Source organism: Onychostruthus taczanowskii, unplaced genomic scaffold (genome assembly GCF_017590055.1).
Source record: "Onychostruthus taczanowskii isolate IOZ18803 unplaced genomic scaffold, ASM1759005v1 scaffold22, whole genome shotgun sequence".
NCBI lineage: Eukaryota > Metazoa > Chordata > Aves > Passeriformes > Passeridae > Onychostruthus > Onychostruthus taczanowskii.
The window spans coordinates 670,923-698,223 of NW_024499462.1; the positions used below are offsets into that span (position 1 = coordinate 670,923).

A 27,301-nucleotide genomic window follows, 5' to 3' on the forward strand; every position below is an offset into this window, starting at 1 on the left:
GAGCAGGTAGAATCCCGCTCAGTATTCTGAATTTCAGCTCCACCCGTGCCTTTGGTTGTCACTGAGGCTTTGTTTTCATCCTTTTCATCAAGCTGGTGAGGCTCAGCTGAAGGCCAAACCAGATGTGATTACAGCAAGCTTCAGCATTAGGTAATTCTGAGGAAAATGCGGGAAATTTTTGGAGTGGATCCAGCAGGGTGGGGCTGAACAGCAGAGGGATCAGCATCACATTTATTCATGCAGCCTTCAAATAAAGGCCTCTTGGGGCAGGTAATGAGAACTTTGAGCTGCCTCACTGTTCCCTCCATCAGGTGGGCACAACTTGATATTGGCTTGGAAGCAGCAGCAATCTTATCTGGGAGTGCAGGCCTGAAACTTCATCTTCACTTGTGCTTGGATCTATAATAAATTATTATTATTATTATTATTATTATTATTATTATTATTATTATTATTATTATTATTATTATTATTGTTGTTGTTGTTGTTGTTGTTATTGTTATTGTTATTATTGTTATTATAATCATCATTATTATTGTCATTACATTATTATTAATATAATAAATTGTTGCTGTTGTTAATTAATAGTATAATTGATAATTATCACAATTATGGATTATTATTTATAACAATTAGTATAATCAATAATATGAATTAATAGTATAATTGATAATTATCACAGTTATAGATTATCATTTATAATAATTGATTATACTTATTTGTAATAATAATTATTTAGTATTTATCCTTAAAATAATCAAAATAATGCAGTCATATAATTATGATGATAATAACAATAATACCAATACCAGTGATAATAATGATAATAATAATGATTATAATAATGATAATAATGATGATTATAAAAATTAAAATGAAACCACAACAACAACAACAACAATAATAATAATAATAATAATAGTAATAATTCATATTTATAAAAAAAATCTAACCAAACTTTTTGATTGGCCTGACAGTGTGGGGCAGGCAGAAGAGCCACCTCCACTCTGGCAAATCCACAAAGATTTCAAAGTGGTGGGAAGCAAGCTGGGACCAGTTCCATCATCAGTTGCATGCAAATAACTGTTTGGCAAAGCTTTTGGTGTTCTGGGTGGAATCACCTTCCTACTGGTCAGGGGTTTTTTTGGGGTTTTGGAGTCTTCTCCACGGTCAGTTTGAAAGCTGTGTCCTAAATTCCTCCCCTTGAAATTAAAAGGAATTCTCAGTCAAAGGCTGGACTCTGTTTTGGAGGCCTTTTCCAACTTAAATGATTTTGTGATTCCAAGTGATCAAATTTATCTTGTTGGTTGATATGAAAACATCAAATAGTTGAGGCTCTGTCATTGCTGGTATCCCTCAGGTAAATGTACAATTTATAAGTCAGGGCCAGAGTGACTCTTTTCACTAATTTAAGCCAAGTGCAAGTTTTTATAGACAGTTAAAAATCAGGGGTTTAGTCCCTCTGCAGCTCTGCTGGATCTGTAGGGCAGGTGCATCACTGGGCGTTTCTCAGAATGGTTTTATAAAATCCATCAGTTATTTTGCTTTCCTTAGAGGGTTTACAACCCTTAATTTGGAAGCTGGGAACTACCTCAGAGTGAGCTGTCTTTGTAACCTCTGTAACCACCAGGAAGATGGGGCTGTGGGGATTTTCCTCCAAAATATCCCACTAAGGTGAGCTCTGTGGGACAGAGGGACAAGAATGAGCCCTGGCCCAGTGACCTGCTCTGCACCACAGCCTGGCGGTGGAATTCCCCTCCAGGGCCCTTCCCAAAATCCTCAAATATGACAACAAAAAACCCCCAAACAACCAAAACCCCCGAAAAACAACCCCCCCCCCCCCAAACCAAAACCAAAAGTACTTATAAAATATATATTAAAATATATAAGACATAAAAATATATATGATATATAAACTATATTAAGATATAGAAAAATATATAAATATACATTCATTATATTAAATATATAATTATTATATAAACATATAAATATATTTATATAACATATTATATAATATATTATAAAATATAATAATATTATATAATATTAATTATTAATATTATTCTATATAATAATATTATCTAGAATGTAATTAATATTATATAATATATTAGATATATATTTATTATATTAGTATATAGATATAAGTATATAAATATATAAATACATAAAGTATATAAAATATATTTATGTATTTTATATATTCTAAAAATAATGTATAAATGTAAAAACATTTTTATATTAAAAATATAAATATATTTATAGTTATATCTTTCCCTTCCCATTCAGGCTTCCAGGAAGTTTGGGGCAGCTTGGGCTGAGTCCCAGATTTTGGAGGTGCAAATAACCCAAATTCTCTCTGACTTTCACGTTTCCATGCTCCCCCCACAGAGCTCTCTGGAGGAAACGTGGCTGGGGTGATGCTGCCATTCCACCTTCCTTCCCTCCCTTGCCAAACTGGATTTATTTTAAATGGGACTTGGGGTGGTTAAACACCTGCCTTTGCACTTCTCTGTTTTTAGGAGGTTTGTTTTAAAAACTGTGGGATTTCTTATTCAGCATGAACACAGTTCACAGCCTTAAATCCACTGCAGGGACCATGGAAGTTTTTTAAAAGCAAGTTTTTTAAATCACAACTTCACCACGGAGCAATAACATAATGTCTGTTTTTCTGGCTGAAGTGAGAGAAAATAAATATGCAGAATTCGAACGGCAGTAGGGTTTTTATTTTCATTTTCTCTTTCTGAGGCGGTGTTTTGGGGGGTGATTTGCATAAGTTTTTGGTGTTTTAGTTTCTCTTGGCTACGGTGGGGGAAGTTTGCAGTCCCTGGGAATCCCAGGCTGAGCGAGCAGAGGGTGGGAATTGTTCTCCTTACTGCGTGAGGCTGGGATCTGTCGTGCAGAAAAAGACCTGGAACCTCATGAACTCCAGCTTGGGATTATTATTCCGGTCCACCAAGCCATTGCTCTGAAGGCTCATAAGTAATGAACTCATCATGTGTGGTTTTGCCTTATTAAAAATGTATGTGACTTTTTGAACTTCAAAACAACACGCGCGCACACGCTGGACGAGCCTCTGCTGTGCTATCACAATCTGGCCTCGTTGTGCTGTTTATTGTTTGTCTGGCTGTGAATTTGCTCTTTATGTGTGCTTGGTTCTTTCGTGTTCCCTTTAAAGGAGCTCCCACTCAGAAGCTCACGAAGCACAGGCATCAGGGGTTGGAAAGAATGGCTGTCTGTCCCTGCAAGTGCTGTCTTCCAGAAAAGCTGAGAGGAATTACACATGCAGCTCCTGTGGAATGAAAATTGGGCCCTTGGTATTTAATAAACAGAGATTTGCTTATCATATAAAAAGTAGGAGACTATTGTATTTGCAGAGACCCTCGTGGCAGGAAGGAATGGTGAATCTGACTCCATGTTCTCAGATGGCTAATTTATCGTTTTATGATACTATATTATATTAAAGAATACTAAACTAAACTATACTAAAGAATCAGAAAGGATACTTACAGAAGGCTAAAAAGATAATAATGAAAACTCGTGACTCTCTCCAGAGTCCTGACACAGCTTGGCCCTGATTGGCCAGAGAGTGAAAACAACTCACAGCAGAATCCAATGGAACAATCACCTGTGGGTAAACAATCTCCAAACACATTCCACATGAGCACAACACAGGAGAAGCAAATGAGATAAGAATTGTTTGCCTTTTTCTCTGAGGCTTCTCAGCTTCCCAGGGGAAAAATCCTGGCTGAAGGGATTTTGTCAGAGAATGTGAATGCCACAGGAGACTGCTCATTGTTTTCATTTATGCTCCTGAGTTGCTCAAGATTTGATTTGGAATTAGTTGTTTGGGTTTTTTTAATACGGTTTTTATCTAGGCTGTGAAATGTCCTATTAAAATGTTCATTGGTGTTTCTTTTCTGGAGCCCCATTGGATAAACACCAGCAAATGTTTAGTTTTGTCTGTTTTTACAAGTGACTTTGATCATTTCACCATTCCTGCAGTTTTCCACTGAGCTAACTTTGTATCAGTCAAATTTCTTTCTAATTACAGAATTCTTTTCAAGGAAACACACGAGACCTTCTTTTGTTTGTCGATTGTGTGGAAAATTGGAGAGAGAATAGGGCACTCAGGGGGACAAAAAAAGGCATTCTTGGGCCAGGTAGATTTATTATTTGTATTTATCATAAAAATCTAACCAAACTTTTAGAGTGGCCTGACACTGGGGCAGGCAGAAGAGCCACTTGGCCACCTCCTCTCTGGCAAATCCACAGAGAATTCAAAGTGATGGGAAGCAAGCTGGGAGCAGTTCAGTGCTGAGGGCCCATGCTCAGACAAGGTTATTTTTTCAGTTCTGTTCTTGTTTTACACACCAGAATTCATCAGTGGGATGGGGAGATCTGGTATGTTCTTAAATATATGATGTCACCAAACCTAATGTGAATAAATACGTATTTCACTGCCAGGCTTTGGGGGGAAACTGATGAATGGAAAACTGAAATCTCGTGGCTGGCTGAAGAGCTGGCCCTCCTTAGCGATTCCAAACCAGTAGAATTACTGCATTTTCTCAGTAAATCTTAATTGTTTGATCCTTGTTCTGTTCCTCTTGCTGTGTCATCTGATGAGTGCCATGAATTAAATATAGTACATTCATTTAAACCACCCACAAATAGTCCTTCCTCCCTATCTCAGCCCAGCCAGCTTTAAAAATAAGTGCTATGTGCTTTTATTTACCACATCCTGCACCGCATGACACTTCCAAGGATGGAACCAAGGAGAGCACACAGCAGTGCTGTTCCATGATTGGAAATCAGATTACAGATTAGAAAGCCCAGAGGGACCTCTCTGACCAGATAAAGCGGTGCCCTGGAGGCCACAAGGCTGTTTTAATTGGGGCCAATCTAGAAAGAAACATCCAGTCTTGGCATAAACACTTCCAGTGATGGATGAGCCAAAGGATGCTTGGTACATTGGAGTGGGGATCGCTCTGGCTTGTGATTTTTCAGCTTTTTGGGAAGGGCAACAGGTCTTCCCTTCCTTGCCTTTGAGAGATTTATCTCTCCCTTGAAATTCTGCCTCGAGAGAAAGCCTGGATTTAGCTGGCCAGCAGGCCTTGCTAGGCTTGCAAGTGAAAAGCGCTCTAGTGGATGTTTGCTTCCCAGATTTCTGCAATCCCTGTGGGATTCAGTTGTTCCTTGGCCTCCTGTGCGTGGGCTGGACGGAGCTCAGCCCATGAGCTTTTCATCTGCGGCAGTGCTTTCCAAAACTCCTCATGTGTCCTCACCAGGGCTCCTTGCACTGCCTTTCTGTCGCTGGAGAAACCTGGCTTTAAACCACGTGAAGGTGCTTTTCCTGGGTCTGCTTTTCCTGTGGTATTATCCCTGCTGTCCTGATGGGTTTTTTTGGGGGGGGGGGGCCGGGAGACCAAGAAGTTGGGTCTTTTTACAAAAAGAAGTTGGTGACGTGGTCATTTGAGGAAATTAAGGGGAGACTGTGCCTCTGGTGTACCCTGGAAATGAAAACACAAAGAAAACACCATCTATGTGAAGAACTTTCAGCCTCCTCCTCCTGGCACAGCCAGCATTCCTTAAAGCTGGAGGCAGAAGCCTCCTTTCCTCCCTCCTCCCCTGCACTTGGTTTGTTTTGTTTGGGTTTGTTTTGTTTTTTTTTTTTCAATCCAGAGTTAAAGAGTCACCTTAAATTCGGAGCTGCTTTGACCATGTCTGGAAAATTAAATATATATATTAAAAAAAATATTAAAAATATTAAAAATTGAGTATTTTCTATGCTAGTGAGAGAAGCTGAAAGACATGAAGGAATCAGGAGGCAAACATGCTCAGTGACACTGAGGATGTGGCCGGGATCCCTGGCTGGCCCTGCAGGATCTTCCCACAGTTCCCCCAGGGACACGCAAGTTCTTTTGCAATTAACATAATTGACTGGGAAAGAATCCTGTTTGCCTCGGGGTGAGGAACTGTGGGATTAAACCTAGACACAGGGAGGGAAGGCTGCAGAAGGACAGGAGGCTCTGGGAACATTCCTGCTTGGAATAGGTGCCCTCAGTGTGTTTTACACCCAGATTCTGAATTTCTCTGATAGAAGAGTACATTTTTACATTTACCAGACTCTCTCAGTCTTGACCCATTTTACCAGCATGTAACAAATTCTTTTCATAATGCATAATTTTTCTCCTTTTTTTCTTTTTCTTTTTTTTTTTTTTTATTTTTTCCCATAATAAGCAGGTGATTCTCTGATTTACTTCGGGTAAAACTTGGGCTCTGAAGCTGTGAGCAAAACTGACTTGGGTGAGGCCAGGATATTTGAATGCAAATCATGAAACATTGCTGACATGGGATCTTAATTCTTCGTGATCCACACCACAGATTTGAGCCACAGCTGAATTAAACCTCAGACCTTAAAGTCTGGTTTAAAGATCCCTTTCTAACTTTGCGGCCAGCAGCGATTCCACGGCATTGCAGGAGGTGTGGGCACCTTGGAGCTTCCACCAGCTGCTGTTCCAGGGATCCCATTCCAGGAAAAAGGAAGGGTGGGATGGCAGGAAAGCCCCCCATGCCCAGTGGGTGCCTGGTGAGCTCTGCAGAGCCCATTTGTTGTGGAAGCAGCTCTGCTGTTGTGGCGCCTTCTTTAATTAAAGCTCTGACAGTATTTCCATAATAAACCATATTTTAAAAGGGTTTATTACTCAACTGTAAAATCTGCTGCAGGCTGGGACTTGGACTAGGAAAGCTTCATTCTTTAAGTGTTTTCTGAACTTGAAAAGCTTTTTTTTTTTAAAGTGTGGCTGCAAAGAAATCTTTCTTTGATCATATAGATGAAATCTCTATTTATAAAAAGAAGAGTTTGCAGTCCTATAAACAATTGAAGTGGCTGGTGTTGACTGCATTGCTTAGGGTATTTTTAACCATAAAATATCCATTATGGTCATTCTGTAATTTGATGTAATTTGAATACTGATGTATCTTATTGTGTATGTGTGATGAAAAGTAAAAAAGCTTCACTTAGGGCTGGGGCTTTAGTGCTTGATGGATTTCAAACAGCAGAGGAGAGAATTCCTGCCTGTTAATAACCTTCCTGTGAATCACAACAAGTGTAGGAAGGGACAGTGTGTTAATGCCAAGCAAAACTGCAACTTCTCCACATATTTAGGGTACACTTGTCCTGCTGTGCTCCGTTTTCAGCCAAGGGCCAGAGTCAGAATAACATCTTTTAATGAGGGAAGTGCATTATGTATGAACTAACACAGCAGACCAGGACGTGATTTTTGGAAAGGATTTTTTTTTCCAGATAACTGGACAGGTTTTCCTTGTTTTGTTGCTAATTTTTTTGGTTGGTCTGTTTTTTTTTTCTGGTTAGTCAGGTGAGAAAATCCCTGCAGTGTCCTGCAGAAAGGACTGAGCTGTAATTGATTTTCCCTTCTGAACTGGTTCTTCAGGGATTTCTGTAAGACCAGATCCTGTGCCTGTAGGATTTCAGCAGATTTCAGTAGGATTTCAGTAGATTTCAGTAGATTTTCAGTAGATTTCAGTAGGATTTCAGTAGATTTTCAGTAGATTTCAGTAGAATTTCAGTAGATTTTCAGTAGATTTCAGTAGGATTTCAGTAGATTTTCAGTAGATTTCAGTAGTATTTCAGTAGATTTTCAGGATCTTCCCTGGTGTTTTTATTTCTCCAGAAGAAGTTTCCTCTTTTGGGTTGGCTATTTAAGTTGAAAAGCTCTGCTGTTACTTACTATGAATGTGATAGCATTTAGCTGCTTATTCTGGATTATATTTAGACATACACAGCTTGATCCAGGGAAGAGACCTAATACCCTGGAAGCCTGGACCACTCACTTAATGGGTTTCTGTTGCCTTTGTGACAATCCTGATTTCCACAGAATGAAGGGATTTGTCAAAAATAAGTAGTTTCCAATCCTAGTTATTGAGACTGGGGCTGCAAGAGTTTTTTCCTTTGGCAGTTTTTGTCAGAGAGCTTTGATTGTATCATGCAACTATTCAAAACTAGAAATACTGTTTTTACAGCTATCATGGTAGTATTTTTTCATGTGGTTACAGTGGTATCAGTTTTATTCTGCAGCATCTGGGGGATTTGGTTTTGGTTTGTTTTGTTTGGGTTTTTTTAATCCAGAGTTAAAGAGTCACCTTAAATTCTGAGCTGCTTTAGACCATGTCTGGAAGATTAAATATTATATTTTCTATGCTAGTGAGAGAATTTGAAAGAAATTAAAAAATCAGAAGGCAAACATGCTTAATTTCAAATCTTGACCTGGGAGCTGGAGAAGCTGAAGTTTGATGATCATGGAATGGTTTGGGTGGGAAGGGACCTCAAAGTCCTGGGCACTTGGAGTGCCCCCATGCTGCCACTGCCTGCAGTGCCTGCAGTGCTCCCAGTGCTCCCAGTGCTCCCAGTGCCCCCAGTGCTCCCAGTGCTCCCAGTGCTCCCAGTGCTCCCAGTGCCTGCAGTGCTCCCAGTGCTCCCAGTGCCTGCAGTGCTCCCAGTGCCCCCAGTGTCCCCAGTGCTCCCAGTGCCCCCAGTGTCCCCAGTGCTCCCAGTGCTCCCAGTGCCTCCAGTTCTTCCAGTTCCCCAGTGTCCCCAGTGCTCCCAGTGCCCCCAGTACTCCCAGTGCTCCCAGTGCTCCCAGTGCCTCCTGCCCAGGCTGTCCTGCCTGCAGCGTTCCATGCCTGGCTCCTGTCCTGGCCCCAGCCCCTGGCCCAGCCCATCAGGGCTGTGGTTTTGGCTGTGGGTACAGCAAGGATGGATCTCTGTGTTTACTGGTCCAGGCTGTGCTGCAAGAAAACCAGAATTGCTGACAGGAGGTGATGGAGTCACTGGGCTACCTTAGGCACTGGGAAGTTGTGTTTGGGTCTTGGCTCACATCCAGGCTGGGGAAGGAGGGAGATTTCTCCCCCCAAGCCTGCAGGGTAAAGAGCTACTTCCTAATATCTAATCTAAACCCAATATCTGCTTTTAACCTTCCCTTCTTCAGTTAAGGGCATTCCCCCTTGTCCTGTCACTCCATTCCCATGGGCAAAGTCCTTTCCCAGCTCTCTTGGAGCCCCTCTGGGTTGCTGATACGACAGGAGAGACTTTGCACGGATCTCACAAATGGTTTAAAGTTTGGAAGACTGTTCAGTCAGTGTCTTTTCCTGACCTGCCACAGGCCATCCCTTCCTTCCCATTCTGAGCTGAGCCTGGTCTCTCAGATGACAATAAATCACATGTAGGTTCCCCTCTTCAGCAGATAAATTAATTCAGGGTTTGCAGAAGCCATCAAAGATGGAACACCTGTTAGTTAACCACCTGCTTTTGAAAACTTTCTTTCCAGTTGTTGCCTCTTGAGGTGTTTTTCTGGGGCTGGCTGATCTTCTTAGAGGTGGGAAGTGCTGAGCCTCCTTAATTATCCCATCTCCCAGACATCTTTTTTCCTCCAGCTCCTTTTTAAGGTCAGAATTTGTCATTTCAGGAATTCAAGCTCTCCTCCTCCTTGCTGCCCCAGCTTCCTGCATGGAAGGTCCAGATGATGCAGGGCTGCCCACACTTTGTGCCATTAGCAAGTTCCCATTGTCATTTACTTAATTGTTTGTGCACTTTTAAACTTCTTGCCCATCTCTGCAGGAACCCACTGAAAATACCCACTGGCAGCTCCTCACCCATGCCATAGGATCAGGGAATCACAGGATGCTTTGGGTTGGAAGGGACCTTAAAAATCATCCCACTCCCCACCCCTGCCATGGGGCAGGGACACTTCCCACCAGACCTGGTTGCTCCAAGCCCTGTTTGAGCTGACCTCAAAAATTTCTCCATTTATTGTATTTTTAGTGTGTTTTAGCATCTCTCAGCTCCTGAATAACTTTTCAGGTTGTGTTTTGTGTTGTCTTAGCCTTTTCTGAAAAGGTGGAATGAGCTCTGAGATTGCTTGGGGCTGGTGGTGGTGCTGAGCATTCAGTTACAGAACACAGTAACTTTTAAAATTGTTATAGGGCCTTTAAGTTTGTTCTGCTTTTGGTGGAGAGATCTCTTGTGGTTCTCCTGTTCAGAAGAGTAAATAAAGCACACAGAGCATATTTGGGAGGAGAACAGCAGCTCTCTGGATGCTTCTTGTCAGCAGTTGCAGTGGAAATCTTTAAAGAGACTTTCAGACATTTAGCACCGGCCAAGGCAACTTGAATTCTTAAACCGCGTAATCGAAAATAAAATTCCCTGCCAGTTCAGTAAAAGGAGCCATCCCATTGTTTCTTCTAAGTTCAGGGAGACAGAACATCTGGCATGGGAATGCACAGAAGTGTCTGTTAAACTGAGCTGTGAGCCTTCCTTCTGGGCCGCCTCCCTCTGGAAACCTCAGTTCTGTGTTTTCCTCCTTTAGTTCTGATTTCCTTTAATTCGTCTTTCACTTGCTTTTTGAAAACTCTTCCCTAAAAGTTTGAAACTTTTTTTGTTTGTAAATCTGTCACCTCTACTGTATTTTCTCTTGTCTTGTCCTCCTGTCTTGTTGCCTTGTGTTTAATGTTATTTTTCCTCTGTACACACTGCCTTGGTTTTCTCCTCTGCCCTTTTGCTTCTTTCCCTGCTCCTTTATCCAGTCCCAGTTCTTCCCTTTTCTCTCCTGCCTATCCCTTTGTATCCACTTCAGATTCTTCCGTTTGCAGTGCTGGAACACATCAGAAATTATGTTTCCCCCTCTCCCTTGCCCTTTTAGTTACTGAAATATGCACATAAGAATTCAAATGGGCTTCTAAAAATAGCAAAAGGATAAAACTGTTTGTTTCAGCTTTTCAGTCTTTGCTTTATTAGAACTTCTGGCAGGAAAGACCCAGAAAGTCTAGAACTAATTCAGCTGCGGGGAACAAAAAAAAAAAAACAAAAACAAAAAAAAAGGCAAAATAAAACCTAGAAAGAAATATGGCCACAATTTATTTGTTTAAAAACCATCCAGAATAAAACAAAAGCCCCAAATTTCAGGTGTGTAATCCAAAGTGGCATTTTATATCCTTGATTTCTGTCTCTTGATTTCTGTGAGGAGGTTCGTTGTGTTTCTCACAGTTCATATGAACTTGGTGTGGGTTTAAAAAAGGAAAGGTTTGTCAGGGCCATTTTTAGAGGAGATGAGAGTAATGAAAAGGGTAAAAGATCTGATGGATGAGAATTTCTTCCTGCAGGAAGTGTCTGTCCAGGCTGGCAGTAGTGAAGTCCTGGCATTTTCCATTGTCCAAAAGCTTCTCCCCCAGCAAGAGGATTTGCTTTGTAAGACTGCTTAGATAATTCTCAGAGGAAAGTAAATGGATTTGATTTTTTTCATTATTATCATCCTGTACGCAATATTATGAATGTTAAACTTTAAATTCCATCCAAATTTGGATCTGTAGATGTTTGTGACGTGGTTATAAAGATCCCCAGCCCTGTGATGCTCCAGTGTTATGTAGTTTTATCTCAGGATGAGGATTCCTGAAATTGTGTGTCCCAGATTCTCCTGGACTAATTATTACAGTGCAGAAACCTCCTAAAAATAAACTTTCTCATTAGCTACTAGGTGTTATAACAACTTTTCTCTTCAGAAAAGTTGTATTTTCCTCTTGAAAGAATAAACTTTATGGCTTTATTTCCTTCCCCATAAGCCCCTGAAGTACTGGTAAGGCAGACAGGCACAAAAAAACAAAAAAAAAAAAGAAAAAAAAGTGTGTTTGGGATGAATTATTTGAGACAGGGGGCTATTGGGCATGATTAAGCAAAAGATGATCATCAGAAAGCTTCTAGTGCCAGTAGTGGAGTTTTGTGTTTGCACAGGCACAATTGTGGTGGATTGTATGAAGCAAATACTTGTTTTCTCTGGTGATGAGGAGGGAAATGAGTGTCTTTGCCTTGTGTCACCTCTCTGCCTTATCCCCTGCTTTCTTCCCTTTAAACCTACTGCACCTCCCTCCTGCTTGCCCTGCAGGTGTTGACAAACCAAGCTCAGCTCTCTTGGCTGTGTCTTAGCAGGATGAGAATTTACCCTCTGAAATAATTTGTATGCCTTTGGAAGCCTGAAAGGCTCATTGGGAGTTTAAATTACATTTAAATGGATTCAGTGTTTCAGTGATGAGATTTCTCCCAACAGTAGAAAATCACAGACTTCCTGCAAATATAATTTAGGGGTGGGGGGTTTTTTTTGTGCAAATATTTGTGTGTGATTTGTCATGAATTTTCTAGCACCACTGGCATAGTTCCTGCACCAGTGCCTTTCCTCCTTTCTGTCTGATGACTTTGTCATCCTGGTCTTTTTGCCTTTCACACATTCCACAGCAGGAGGAAGGAACAGTGGGATTTGATATTTTGGGGAGTTTTCAGCTCACCCATCCAAATTTGATATTTTGTGAGTTTTCAGCACAGAACTTTATCAGATGGGGGAAAATATTCTTGCTGCAACTCTGCCCTCCTGGGGGGCTTCAGGATTGTCACAGAATCACAGAACTTTAAGGAGTTGGAAGGGACCTTAGAGCCCACCCAGTGCCACCCCTGCCATGGCAGGGACATCTTCCACTGTTCTCTTTGGGATTTATTCTGTGCTGCATTTTTTTTTCCCTTCTTTGCTTTCAGTCTGGTCTGTGCTTTCCTGTGGTGGAAGCAGGATAGATTGGGTAGCTGATAAGGTATTTCCTGTAAGGAATCACCTCCATAAGGGGATCATTCTTTGCAGATTTAATTAAAAAAAAAAATAACATAATAAATCCTGGGGGTTTTTTTGTTTTTGTTTTTTTTTTTTTTTGTACCATCGTGGCTTGCATCTCTTTGGGAAGTCAAGTGTCCAGCTTAGTTCAAAATTGCAAAATCCCAATCTGCATGCACTGAGGTTCTGGTCAGGAGGGGGTGGAAATGAGCAGAGCTGGTAGAGGACCCATCTGAGGATAGTAAAATACAGAGGCAACTTCAGGCCAAACCCCTGGAAGGAGGAGAAGCAGCCTGGAAGCATTTAAGCTAAATTGTGTGACAGATAGAAACTCACATTCATTAATAATATCAAAAAAAGGAGGCTGTTTATGATGAATTGAGAAAACAAAGCTTAACACTGAGAATGAACAGTAGAATAGGCATCCAGAAATTCCCTGCAGATGTGCAAGGTCATTTAGTTCCCCAGCAAGCATTTTTCTTAGCCAAGTAAGGCAGCAGACAGATCCTTCAGCATTGAACACAGCCTTTCCTTACCAGTAAAAACCACAGGGGAACCACAGCTGGACTGTCAGGGAGGAGGGGATGGCAGCAAACCACTTCTTGGCCGTGCCTTCCCCTTCAGCTCTGCTTTTTTAGGAGGAGTGGGATTGGTGATTCCCACAGCATCAGGAGGAAGAACACCATAATTCAGTTTTAACAGGAGAGAAGCTGTGCCTTGGGGAGGTGACCGTGGTGCAGGTCAGCGTGGGAGGAAAGGAGGGGGCTCCTGTGCAGGCTCCTGCTGCTTGTGCATCCCCTGGGACAGCCTGCTGTGCCTGCAGCCCTGCATTCCAGGAGCTCCAGAGGTGCCATCCAGGTGGCTCAGAGGCCTGGGACTCCTCAGCTGCACTGTGGTCGGAGTGTGAAGCTCTCTTCCAGCGCTGGAAAGCCCAGGAAGGATGTTTGGAGGGACTCAGAGAATTTGCAAAAGCACAGGTCCAGGTAGAGAATAATGTGAATTAATACTGAAACTTAGTCTGGCCTGAATGAGGGGAAAAAATCCCCCAAAAGTCACCCCGAGGAGGTTCTTTACAAAGTTGAATGCAATTTATTTGACTTCTTACGTGCACAGCTCTACCCTGTGCATCCTTCTTCTGCATCCCCCTGGTAATGAACCAGATGCACTTTAAAAAGAGAAGAAAATATGTTAATACCTCATCTTAAGTGGAAATTTACAGCGGCCAGCTGAATCCTTCTTCAATAATTAATGCCTGAAAGCAAAGCATTTTCCTCCAGTTCTTATTTAAATGGAAATAGCTTTGGTGTCTGACATTGTGAAGCTGCATTGCACTGCCTGGTGTTGCTTTGCAGGGCTTGGTGTGAGCTGGGAAACAGGGAAGGGTTTCCAGGAGTCTGCCTTTACTGGGACCTTGTGGGAGAATCCCAGTTGCTGTGTCCCAGCCCTACAGGCCATTAGGGTCTTGCTGCAGCCCAGAAACCACAAACATCAGGCAGTCCTAATTCAATTTATTTATGTGTTTCTTCTGCCTGAGTCACAGCACGGAGCAATAATCCAACCTCTTGCTTCGTTGCCTTGAAAAGCTTTTAATGCTATTTCAGCAACTGGTGGAATATTTAAAGAAAATAAATCCTCCTGGCTTTATTATTCAGCTCAATGCTGTGTACAGTAGGTGAAGAAGTTATTTGCTAAATGTTTTATGACGGTGATTATGTAAGTAATGAGCTTTTACGTTTTGGCACCAGAGAGTACCAGAACTGTGTGTAGTACTTTGTGACTCGATGTAGGAAGGAAGCTTAATTTGCAAATTAATCCAGTTTCATCTTCCTGCTGTGCCCTGTCATTACAGAGGACTTGGAGGAGCTTCCTTCCTACATCAAGTTACAGAGTAACTTCTGCAAATTAATTTGCAGATTAATCTGGGGGAAATGTGACAATGAGTTTTATTTTTTATAGCCAAGCTTTTCCAAGTCTCTTACCTCAAAGGTGAGGTCTGACATCTGTGTAGAGATCCCTGAATAAATCAGATTTTCTCAAAGATGTCTTTGGTTTCTGTCAACATCAGTGCTAGCCACAGGAACTAGTGGGCTCTGTGAGAATAACACATTAAAAATGTGGTTTTGTGTGGAAACTGGATTTGCAGTCCTGCTAATCTGCCATATGTATCATCTGCATCTCCCTCTAAATGCTTACAAAGCAGGAACTGGAGTGTACACATGCATTATATTTTTTATTTGGGCTTTATTGACTAATTTCTCAGGGTTCTTTCTAAGTGAATCTAATTTCCAGGCATGCCCAAACTCTCCTGGAAAATTCTGGGGATCTTAATTCCTTGATGGAAGGAGTTACTCTGTACTGGATGCTGCACAGCCAAACAAAACTGGAAGAAAATTCCCAGCTGAAATGTGGGCATTTTGAACCGTGGCAGGACTGGCTTCCTTTCCCCAGGCAGGTTGTGCTGTAACCACAGGAAGGGTTTGGATGGTGAGAAACACTCAGTTATTGTCTTCTCCTTTAGCTCTACTTGCTTATAAATGTCAAATCCTGTTCCTCCCAGGGTGGAAGCTTAGCAGAGGTTCATATTTTCGACTGTCATTAATTTTGGATCTAAACCATGGATGCAGTAACCCCCGGGGAGCTGCATTTCCATGCTGTGCTGTGTGGGCATTGCACCACCAGATTTTGGGTTGAGAGTCAGCCTCTGCCCTCACAGCTCAGTCCTCCAAGTAACCAGGCTGAAAAGTGATTTTCTTCACGAATACAAACACAAGGAAATGTGAATGTGGTGTCAGCATGTGCATTGATCCACCTGAGAGTGAGCGTGCTGGCTGAAGAGAGCAGTGTGGAACTCCTTGGCTGGGTGCAATGCAGGGTAAAAATATGGAATTGGGGATGGAGGGTAGTGGTTTGCCAAATTTAAAAATTGAATTGTCTGTTAAAAGTAACAAAAAGTATTATTGCTTTGGAGAACAGAGCTGGTTTGTTGGTTTTTTTAAAGTATGAGTTGAGCGTTGAAGTGTTTGGCAAAGGAGCTTCTCCCCTGGTTTCTCATCCCTCCTCTTTTTTATTTTTTTAAATTTTTTTGCCCTTCCTGCAGGAGACAGGAGTGGGTGGCTCTCGGCCCCTGTGCCAGCTTTGCCCCCTGTTCTAGGAAAGGTGCAGTTCCATTTCTCTGTTGGCTCAAAAGTTGACTTGAACTCGTGGGTTTGTGCAGGAGATGAATGGAAATGTTTCTTGTGAAAATGCAAGGTTGCAGTTTAATACTGAGTGAAACACTGAGGACAAGGAGCAATGGCCATAAACTGAAACACAGGAAGTTCCACCTCAACACGAGGCAGAACTTTTTTCCATGAGGGTGGCAGAGCTGCCTGGGCAGGATGTGGAGTCTCCCTCTCTGGATCCATCCCAAGCTCACCTGGAAGTGCTGCTGTGTCACCTGCTCCAGGTGACCTGTCTGCACTGGATCATCTGGAATTCTGTGAATTCCCAATAATCTCCTCAAGAGCAGCTGATGGACAGTTATGCAAGCTTAGTTCTCAAAATCAGAAACTTCATAAAAAACTACGCTGTGCTGCCTTTTTCTCCCCCAGCATCTATTTTCCTCTTCATCATCTACATTTCTAGATGTGCCTTTCCTTCGTGTGCCACAGACTTGAGATAATGATGCTCTGTGCCAAGTGAGCCAGGGCTGCTGTGATTTGAAGTAATTATTTATTGTTGCAAACACACACACAGGGGTGAGGGACGTGCTGGATCCCAGCAGGATTATTCCAGCAGTGGGAAGAACATCGCAGCAATAACTGTGCTTAGTGACCATTTCAGTGCAGACACAACCATGGCTGGCCTTAACTGTTAGGCTGCCTTTTTAAAAAATAAAAAACCCAACAGATTTCTGAGCTGTTTGATAAGGCAGCTGGATTAAAACCGGAGCCTTTCCCATAACCTCTGCTCCCTCCCACGCAGAGCAGCAGCAGGAGCAGGCGCGGTGGCAGAGGGCCAGTGGCACGGCCACTGCTGAGAGGGTGGCCTGCAGGGCCTGTCCTTTGTCCCCACGCAGCTGGGGAGCTCAGGGCAGCAGCTCCTGCCTCTGGAGAGCAGCGGGAGAGCTCTCTGCTGGGCATGGAGAGGTGGCCGGGCAGGGAGGCTCTGGTGTGTGAAGGTTGTGATAATGTGCCAGCCTAAGTCGCTTCCTGGGCAGAGCTGTGGTGTCGGAACCCAGGAAGTTCCTCTGGCTGCCCTGAAGGGCTCAAGACCCTGGCAGGGGGCTCAGAGACCTTGGCACGGAGTCAAAAACACCTGTGCCTTTGATTTTAACCCATGGAGAACATTACCAGCTTTGTGTGAAGATGTACAAGCCACAAGAGTTTGAGTAGAATGGTAGTGAATTTATCACAGGGTGAAAAAGTAGGATTTTGGGGTTTGTAGAATGAGGGTTCAGGAGGCAAGATGGAGGATTCTGGACGTGTCCTGCCCTTCTTCTCCTTCTTCTTGTCCTCCATCTTCTGCTGTGATGGTGACACTTTGGATTGGGTTAGAGACAGACTGTCTAACATAGGTGCTAGGTATTGAGAAATTATTGTAAATAAAGTGCACGTAGCTCTTAGGATAAAATTTAACACCACTCCAAGGGCGGTCAAGGTGCCATGAACCAACCTGTTGGACAGACCTCAGCAGGTCAGAGAAAGAATGTTATAGATAAGGAAAAATAAACCTTGAAAAGCTGAACCTACACATCTCGGCTTCTTCTTCGGTCACGGGGCTGGGAAAAAAGAGACTTTAATACCTCAGGAGCCATTTCAGCAGCACTAAACCCGAAACTCTGACAATAAACTGTCCCTGCAGATATTATGTGAGCTGCCCATTCTGCTGGGTGAATCTCTGGAGATCCCTCAACTTGATACCTGAGCTGAAAATATCTTTGTAGCCGTTTAACCACAGTTTCATTTTCTGCTTTTAGAGCAGTGCTGGCCACTGGGCACTCACAGATGCCCTGTCAGCAGCAGAGTCTGAGTGACGTGTGGGGATTTGCTGCAAGTGAAATCTTAAGCAGAGCAGTTTAAGGAAACCACAAAACCTTTTGGGGCACAGGGTCAGCGGTGGGGTTACTGAGGGCATGGCTGTGAGAGTGGCAGGTGGTCACTGAAATCAAGTGGGAGAAAAAATGAAGAAGGTGGAGGGTTTCAGGTGCTGGAAGCTGCAGGGTGGCTGGGCAGTGGCAAAGTCACAAAGTTCAAGCCAGGCTCTAACGCTATTCCCGTCAAAATGGAATTATTAGGATAAGAAGTTTACAGTGAAAGAAGTTAAGATGAAAAAGAGCCATCTTCTCCTGAAGTAAAAAGTCTAGCATCCTCATATTTTGCAGTTTTAATAGCACTTTCATTCCTTCAAAGTACTGCCAAAGGGGTTTTTTTTCCTTACTGCTTTGGTGGCTGGTCATGTCTATTAGCTCTCGATTTAGTCACCTTGGCAATACCTTAATAAGTGACTTTGAGCATTCTAGGCAGTAGCTGCTGTGCACTAAAGCAGAAGATAGTTCTGGCTGTTTGTTACCCTTTTTTGATTGTCAGGATGCAAAATCCCCTCTGCCACTCAGCAAGACTGGCTGGTGAAACAAAGTGAGGGTTTTCCCTCTCATCCCTGGAAGCCTTTCAAACCAGGGTCTTGGTTCCTTTGCCCAAGTTGGCCCACACACCCTTGGGGTCATGCAAGAGCTGGCTCCAGGCGTTCCAGCTGAGCTCTGATGTCATGTGGTGACTTCATGGGGACCTGAGTCCCCACAAGCTTTCAGCAGTACTGAGTTAGCAATAGCGAAACTTTCCAAAACAAATGTTCTTTTAAATACACCTCACATCGTGGCATCTGCTTTTCCCTGCAGCCCTGCAGTGGTTTCTCCCTGCCCTCAGCAGCCTGCACTGAGCCGTGGTGCCTCTTGCCCATCTCTGCTTGCCCAAAGGTGCATTTTGGGAGCCCAGCCCTTGCTGCAGCCTCTGACAATTGCCATGAGCTGGTGGTGAGGGGTGCACTGTGCACTCCTGCAGTGCCTCTCTGCAGAGCAGGGTGGCTTCCCACTGCCACAGGGCAGGGATGGATGGGATATTGGGAATTAGGAATTGTTCCCTGGCAGGGTGGGCAGGCCCTGGCACAGGGTGCCCAGAGCAGCTGTGGCTGCCCCTGGATCCCTGGCAGTGCCCAAGGCCAGGCTTGGAGCAGCCTGGGATGGTGGAAGGTGTCCCTGCCCATGGAAGAGATGATTTTTAAGGTCCCTTCCAACCCAAACCACTCTGTGATGCTGTAATATTGCAGCCGCCTCCTGCACTTTCTGGCAGAAAGAAGAGTAAAAAAGCCCAGGGTGAAACCGTGATCACCCCAGTCAGTTCCTGGGTTTATTTTTGCCTCCCTGGCTCTGTGGTGGGAGGCTGGCCTCCCTCCTGGATGGCATGGTGCCCGTGCTCCCAGCCTGCCAGCTCCAGCCTTGGCTCTGCTCTGTGCTGCTGGCCCTGATGGGATCTCTGGGTCCTTTCCTTCCCACAACACCAGGGAGGCAGCGAGGTGACATTAAAGCCCTGGAACAGTAGATAAAAGGCCCTGGCTGTATTTATTGAGTGTTACAGATAAGTAATCCACTCTGCTGTCAGTGTCTGCAGAAACAGCAAATAAAGTATACATGGCCCTTGCTTTGATGTGATGAAATCTCCAGAGGACACTCACTTCAGTGGCGCTCACAGCGCAGCTGTAGCTGAGTCCTGCAGTGGAAAATACAAGATTTTCATGTCTTCATGCATTGCTTTAAAAATATCACTATGGCTGTATGCTGGGCAATTCTGTGTTCTGAAAGCTAGGGTTGTTTTGTTGGTTTTTTTTTGGTTTTTTTTTCCAAAATGTTATTAAAATCATCTTAACCGTTTTTGTTGGAAGGGGAAAAATTAATAGTTATTTTGTGGTTTCATACCCAGCGCTAAAACAACAGTCTGGTTTTCATTTAAACCAATAAAAGTATGGAAATTCAAAATGAAGGTTCTCTCCATGTCCTTAGATCAACTTGTTGGCCTTGCTGAAATACATAATGGATGGAGCAGGGGAAAAACCTCAATCCTACAACTCTTAGCTTTGTTTTTGCACATAGCTCAGCTTTTTTTGTTGCTGGATTTCAAATTTGACGTCACTTTCTTGCCTGTCTTCTCAAGCTATAAAAACTTCCTCGATTTGGTAAATGTGCAGCTGCTCAGAACCCAGTGAACCACAGACATTTTTTTGGTTTTTTTTTAAAGAACCTAAGCAGTAGTGAAGGAAATTAGTTGGCAAACACGCATCAGTAACTGAATTAATGCACTTTCAAATTTTGGGGTGTAAAGCTGACTGTTGGGGGTGATGGGTTTTAGTCAGTTATGGTTTATGGTGTGGTCAGGAAGAGACCAGAGGCACAGCTGGGGCACAGAAAACCCCAGCCAGCCCCAGGGGAGCAGCCCTGGGATGGGTGCTGGGGGATCCCATCCCCAGGGATGCCCTGACATGGCCCCAGTGACCTGGGACAGCTGCCCTGAGCCTGGCCAGGGCTCCAGGGTCCTCCTGCTTCCAGCCTGCAGGTTCCCTCCCAGCTCTGGCTTAGCCTGGGACAGGGCAGGGCTGAGTGTGGAGGAACCTTTTTTCACAGAAAGGCTGCTCAGACCTCGCCAGGGCCTGCCCAAGGAGCTTTGGAGTGCCCATCCCTGGAGGTGTCCCAGGAAGGGCTGGAGGTGGCACTCAGTGCTCTGGGCTGGGGACAAGGTGGGCATTGGGCACAAGGTGGATTTCATGGGCTAGGAGAGATTTTCCAGCCTCAGGGATCCTGTGTGAGCTCCTCAGTGTCTCTGGGGTTCACATGTCACCAGGTGAGCAGCCTGTCACTGTCCCCAAAACACCTGCAGGCACTGCAGCACCTGGCCTCAGCCTGGCTGTTATCTCATCTCCTCAAGGCTTGGAAAAGTCACTTCTTCCCCAAGCTGTTCCTTCCCCTGCCACTGGGAATGAGCTGCCCTGGCTGTTTACAGCCCTTGGATCTGGAAGTCCCAGCCCTGGAGCTGCCTGTGTTCCCTCTTCTCCCCTCTCCTGCCCTCTCAGCTGGGCTCATTTCCTTCCTTCCTGCACTTCCCCATCATCCCCTGGCCAAGCACCACGTGTTTACACCTGACAAAATCTCAGTTTATCCTCAATCCAGCTGTCCAGCCTCCACCCTGATGACCCCTGACACCTCCTGAGGCTCTGTAGCTGGTGAGGCAGCTCCATAAGGACATGGTGGGTCTCCAAAAAAGTGCTGCAGAGCCAGCTGGCCACCCCAGCTCTGGCAACACTGAATGTTGTGAAGGTTGTACCTGCTCAGGGGCTCCCTGTAAGAAACCTGGAGAGGATTCCCACCCTGAGGAAGCTCAGCTCCATCACGGGAAATTTGCAGGAGGTCTTGTTTGTGTTCCTTTCCCCAAGGGAAAAGGAGTAGCCAGAGCAACCTGGACAAAGGGTGGTGTTCTCCATGGGATGTTACAACTTCACCTTTGCTTGTTTGCAGGACTTTTCTGTTCTTTTGAAGCACAGCGAGAATGGGCAGTGCAGTGTGGTTGTTCGTGGTGGCTGTAAGAAGGAGCCTGCTGGTGGTGGACACCTGGGAGCCAGGCTGGGCACAGCTCCTTCCTCAGAGGGGACAGGGGGTGGCTTCTGCGTGACATCTGTGCCCTGGGCTGTGTTCAGTGTGTTCAGCAGCAGCTCTGCTCCCTGGCTGGGCTCCTGGGGTCTGCCAGGAGGAGCTGGGACAAGCCCCAGGGAAATCAGTGCTGGAGCTTGGAGAAGAGCCCCGGGATGTTCCTGGATGCTGGCACCACGTTAAGCTGATGAGAACTTGGGCCAGGGAACACTTCCAGCAGGGAGGGATGTGCAAGGTCCTTTCCTGCTGGCATGTTTTCCTCCAGGGCAGCCCTCCAGCCTGCCCCACAGCCCTGCTTAATCCCTGCCTCCAAGCCATGAAATCCATCCCTGAGGGCTTCAGGGAAGCTGTGGGAGAGGATGGGGGTGACAGCCTGCAGGAGACAGTCCTGCCAGAGCCTGGGTCCTGCCTGAGCAGCTCAGAAATTTGGGATGGAAGCCAGTGCCCTGCCTGGGGCATGCCAGGCTGCTCTGGGCCTTTGGCATGGCACCCAGGAGCCCTGGGTCCCAGGGGAGGAAGAAAGCAGCGTGACCTTGGAGTAAATCCTCTTTGGAAAGATCTGAGTGCAGGGATGAGAGGCAGCTGGACCCCTCAGCTCCTTCTGGGAGGGAACACTGGAGAGGAAAACGGAGCTTCTCCAAAGCCCTTCGTGCTCAGCCAGTCCTGCTTCCTCCACTGGCAGCTCCACCACCACCTACCTCTGGCCAGGTGCCTCTTTCTCCTCCTTTCCTCTCCCCAGCTTTTGTGGCTTGGTCAGTGCTTCCTTCTGCTCTCCCCATTTCTCTGTTCCCCAGAATATTTGTGGGGAAAATGTGAAAAAAACTCCCCAAGTTTTTTCAGTTTGGTTTTTTTTTTTCCCCTTGGGGGCATTTCAGTGTGGGTTTCTGGTGGGTTTTGAGGTGGAATCTGACTTGTGATCCTCTGGTGTGCTGGGCATTAAGTCAGGCTGGTGGGGAAGACCCACCAGGAGCCCCTGAGTGAGTTTGGTCAGCCTGTCCCATTGTGGGGTGAGCTGTTCCTTTCTTCATACAATACCAGCTGAGCTGTTGTCTCTGCATGTGCTGCTCCAGCTCACAAGAGCCTTGGACATCCATTCAGTCACAGGAAGAGAGACAAGGAACAGAACTCCACAATTAGCCAAGCTGGTGGATTTCCCCGTGGCATGAAATTAAATAGTATTTGAATGCTCACCGTGGGGCTAATGCTACTTTGTGCAGCTTTTTATGAAGATTACGAAATCGCAGCAAAAAGCAGATCTTGCTGTAATTAGAAGATAGAAGAGTTAATCATAGGGAGGAATTAGGATTCATGCTTGCGCTGAAATTTTCTAAACTGCTTTAAAATTCCTTCAGCTGAAGGAGCTGAACTTCACTACAATCCTTTTGTAGGCTGAAGTGCAGTTTTCTTCATTCATTTGAATTGCAGCACAGAAGTCACAGGGCTCTTTTCCCCAGAGGTTCAAGAGGCTCTGAGTTCATTTTCTTGATATGTGAAGTCATTTTGGTGCTTGTCGAGCCATACGACCATTTACTTGATGTCCTTGAGGCAACCCAAGCATTTTATTGCTATTTATTCACCCTTTGAGACAAGATTTGAAACAAAAAGTCACCAAAATCATCGAAGTTTCAAGTCAGAAGCAACTAAGGGAGAGCTGGGAGATGAACCCCCAGCAGCTGGGGGAGGGTCGTGTGTGAAGGACACACTCCACATCATACACCATTAAAACTTCATGAAGAGGTGTCCCAGAAAAAAAAAAATACTACAAAGCACTAGGCTTAATATTAAATTCTTAGTTTTAGCAGTCTGGTCATTTTCAGGAAGGAATAATCAGCTTAACTGCAGCATTCCCATATTTAATGTTCTGAGCGGGGAAGGGATTGTCTGATTTTCTTTCCCTTTTTTTTTTTTTTTTTTTCTCTGTTTTCACAGTAATTAATGAAAGTCAAAAGCAGCAACTGGAATCTGTGAGCTACTCATCCCGCTACGCCCTGGGACTGTTTTATGAGGCTGGCACAGGGATTGGTGTCCCCTGGGCTGCTCGGTACATCGCCGATAATCCCTGCGTCCGCTTCATCTCCATCGATAACGAGAAGCGCAATATAGGTCAGTGCTCCCATTATTTCCCTTAAACACAGCCACAATGGAGGGTGCAGAGCATGAGAAATGCTGTTTAATTGAGTGTTGCTGTTCTGAGCAGAGCGAGTGTTTAACTCCGGGCCGCAGCGGATGGCGTTTCATGTCACTTCTGGCCTGTAACGAAGCACACAATGAGAGTGGGCCGGCCCCCAGAAAATCAGCCCCCAGCACATGGTTTATGTTACTGCGTTTATAAAACCAGTGTCAGGGGATTGGAGACATCAAAATGTTGCTATTCCAAGAAAGAGCTGGGGTTCCTTTGTTTAAACACTCGCCAGTTTGTCTCCCGTCACCCGTTACTCCACAACTCCTGCTCTTTCCTCAAGGCTTGGAGGCAAGAATGACTTGGATAATTGGAGCTGCCCAGCCCAGTTCAGAGTTAGCCAGGCTGCTCTTGTCATCAGGGAGAGTCCCTGCAATGGCTGCACGTGCTTGGTAGGGCTTGGAGAATATCCCCCAAGACAGAGCCTTCTCCTGCCTTTCTGGAGGATGGCAGTTGAGGAAGTGTGTGTTTTATTTATTAAATGTGTTTCACCTACCAGGAGTGGGGTGGCATAGAAAAGCTCAAGAAAAAGCACTTGCAGACCAGTTAGAGTCACAGAATCCAGCATGGTTTGGCTTGCAAGGGACCTTAAAGACACGAAGTTCCACCCCCTGCCATGGGCAGGGACACCTTGCACATGTCCAGCCTGGCCTTGGGCACTGCCAGGGATCCAGGGGCAGCCACAGCTGCTCTGGGCGCCCTGTGCCAGGGCCTGCCTACCCTCCCAGGGAACAATTCCTAATTCCCAATATCCCATCCATCCCTGCCCTCTGTCACTCTGAAGCCATCCCCTGTGTCCTGTCCCTCCATCCCTTGTCCCCAGTCCCTCTCCAGCTCTCCTGGAGCCTCTTTTAGGCACTGGAAGGGGGTCCGAGATCTCTCCAGAGCTTTCCCTTCTCCAGGCAGAACAATCCCAGCTCACTCAGCCTTTCCTTGTAGGAGAGATTCTCCATCCCTCTCTGCAAGCACAAATTTGTTGTTTTCCCTAAGAATTTAGGCACTTGATCTGACAAAAGAGAAGAATGGATGGACTGGCCAAAATAAGGATGTAACCATCCTGATGTGCTTTTTCCAGCAGGGACTTAGGTGAATATGTGAAAAAAAGAGCCAAGGAAAGCCAAATACAGAGTGATCTTTTCCTCTGGCATTGTCTCCTTGTTACTGACAGCGTTCAGCTGGAGATATTCTTGCATCTGTGAGTCTGTTGCCATTGTTGTGTTCAATGAAAAATACCTGACAGTTAATAGGACCTACTGATATTATCCTTACCAGTGTCAAGGAGGAATCCACCCATACCTTCCCCACCTCTCTGCACGTGTGGTCTCAAAGCCCCAGCACCAAGAACAGCAAATATGGAGCTGTGATGGAATTATCAAACAGCTTTGCTGTCTCCAGATGCAATTGAACCAAGTACAAAGCACATTATTTGGGGCATATTGTTAACAAATACATAGAACATCAGTGTTGACACATACCTTTCTCACTGAAATTTCGCTGGAATTGTGGGAGAGTTCTGTTTATATGAGCAAATTTTTCCAAGAAGAACAAATTGTGTGTGTCTCTTCCTAGGAGACAGGCTTTAGACAGCACAGGCAAGGGAGGTTGAGTGTGAACTTTATTTACATGTGAAACCCTGCAACCCTGCAACCAAAACACATGAATAAAAAGTTCCTTTATGCTTGTTTTAGCACATATGCAAGTATTTTGCATCTGCATTTTTCTTCCTGTGCTTTTGACTGCCCTCCAGAAGATTTCAGTGGGAGGCACAGGAGCACCTCGCTGTCCCTTTTAACCCCACTCATCATCTTCCCACTCTTTCATTCTTCAACCTTATTATTTGGACTCATCTGAAGAGAGGATGGTGACGACCAAAAAGTAAATATTCAGAGAAAGCAGAATTGCTGGGTGAGGCAGCTGAGATCTTCCAGGGCAGACATCATTCCCAAAAAGCCATTAGTTTCTCCAGAAGAAACACCTCTACATCAGGTGTTTCTTCACCTGATGTATCCACAGTAAATGGGGGCTTATCTCACCCTCACTGCCACCTCAAACTTTTTCATAAACAGCCTTGAACAGTAGAGATCCAGAGGAAATAACTGTAGCTGGTAGTTGTCCCCTGCAGGAGGTTTGGAGCTGGATGATCCTCAATCCATTTTATGATTCTATGATCCCGTGAGCTTTCTGCTGAGGGACTCAGATAACATCTCCCCTAAAGCAGGTAGTCCAGCCCTCAAAGGCCAACAGCAAAGGCTGTTGGAAGCCCAGACTGTCCTTGTCACTTGCCTGAGACGTGGCAGTCCCTGCCTTGGCTCAGTAAAGCAGAGACATCTCCAACTCGTGGGCGTTTCACCAGTGAAACCCAACCCGGCCTTGCTGTCATGATCACGCAGCGGGGTGGGTTTGATAAAGCAATTTCCCTGATGCCACCAATTCCTGGTGTAATCAGGAGCCTCCAGGAGGGAAGGCTTTTTCCAGCAGCTGGGGATCCCAGCTGCTGTGGGCAGAACCCCATCCCTGCCTGCAGAGGTGATGTTATGTAAGGAAGAGCCCACCAGAAGCATGTGCTGAATTCCCCGTGTGGCGTGCATGAATATTAAACACTTTGTGGGATTGGCTGCCTCAAACACCCCATCCATATTTATACCAGGTCGGGGGGGACAGTGGGAATTCTCCAGCATCAATTATTTCTGGAATACCGCAGTCTTTGCATCTCTCTGCATTCCAGGAGGACTAAAGATAGATGACACATCAAAGGGGAAGTGGTTCCTTTCTTTTGCTCCAGGATCGTGGGGTTATGTAATTTAAAGGGAAGATCTGCCTCACAGGTTTTTTGGCATTGTATAATTCCTGAGTATCCTCTTTAATTTTGAAATAGAGATTCCTTTCCTTCCTGAAATAAGAATTGTTAGGAAGATGAAGGAGTTAAGGAACTATTTAAGTTTTTGCTTGTTACGCAGCCAGTTGTGTTGTAATCCTCTGCCAGCCCTGCCTGCCTTTTAGAAAAATAATCAGAAACTGTTGGTAAGGCTAATGAGATGCTGGGTTTCTGAATATGAAAAAGTCAGTGCCATTCTTTCCATGACTGCTCCCAAAAGTGCCTTGTCAGACAGTAGATTTTATTCCAGGGAGAAGATGGGACCTTAGGAACCACGGGAACTTCTGAGGATAACTGGGGAAGCTCGCTGGCCCTCCTCCCAAACAGCAGCATGGCATTTTGAAAGTGACCCTCCACCTCTCTTGCTTTCTAGGTGTAGTAAAGTAGATCACTGCTCTTTTTTACACTTTTGGGTAGGGTTTATGAGGCCTGCACATTGACTTCTCTTTTGGCACCATGTGAAGCCTCCCAGGGAGCAGGGGTGCAGTTCCAGCCTGTCCAGAGGTGTCCAGCTTCTCTGCTGCCCTCCACGCTGACCCAGCAGCATTTCCTTCTTCCAGGGTTTGTTTAGTGTGGCAAAACCCCTTCTCCTCCTGCTACCCAGGACCAGAATGGGGTTCAGAGGGCAAAACATATCTCCCCAGGAAGCTCGCAAATCCCTGAGGGTCAGGAAACAACTGCATCATGGTTTTTATCAGGATCTGTTATGGCTTCAGGTTTTGGGCAGCAACGTGAGAAAAATACTCAATGCTTTTCCCTTAAAATGAGGAGAACATTCCTGTGGGAGATGTGTGCCTATCACATCCACGGATAGTTTTCTGCTGGAGACCAGGTTGTAACCCTTGGATGACCCCTGAGATCATTTTGGAAAGCTGGAATGTGTCATCTTCCCACAGGGGATCTCTGCC

General features: G+C 44.9%; 1 protein-coding gene across 2 annotated transcripts in view; it reads left to right on the plus strand.

The window, feature by feature from the left end:
* The window catches only part of RNLS (renalase, FAD dependent amine oxidase), a 55,292-nt gene that overhangs the window by 20,739 nt on the left and 7,252 nt on the right, over nt 1-27,301 (plus strand). For both annotated transcript variants that reach the window (XM_041404924.1, XM_041404923.1), the window contains exon 5: nt 23,269-23,442. In XM_041404924.1, the coding sequence (XP_041260858.1) occupies nt 23,269-23,442 (174 nt within the window). The remainder of the gene's footprint in view (nt 1-23,268; nt 23,443-27,301) is intronic.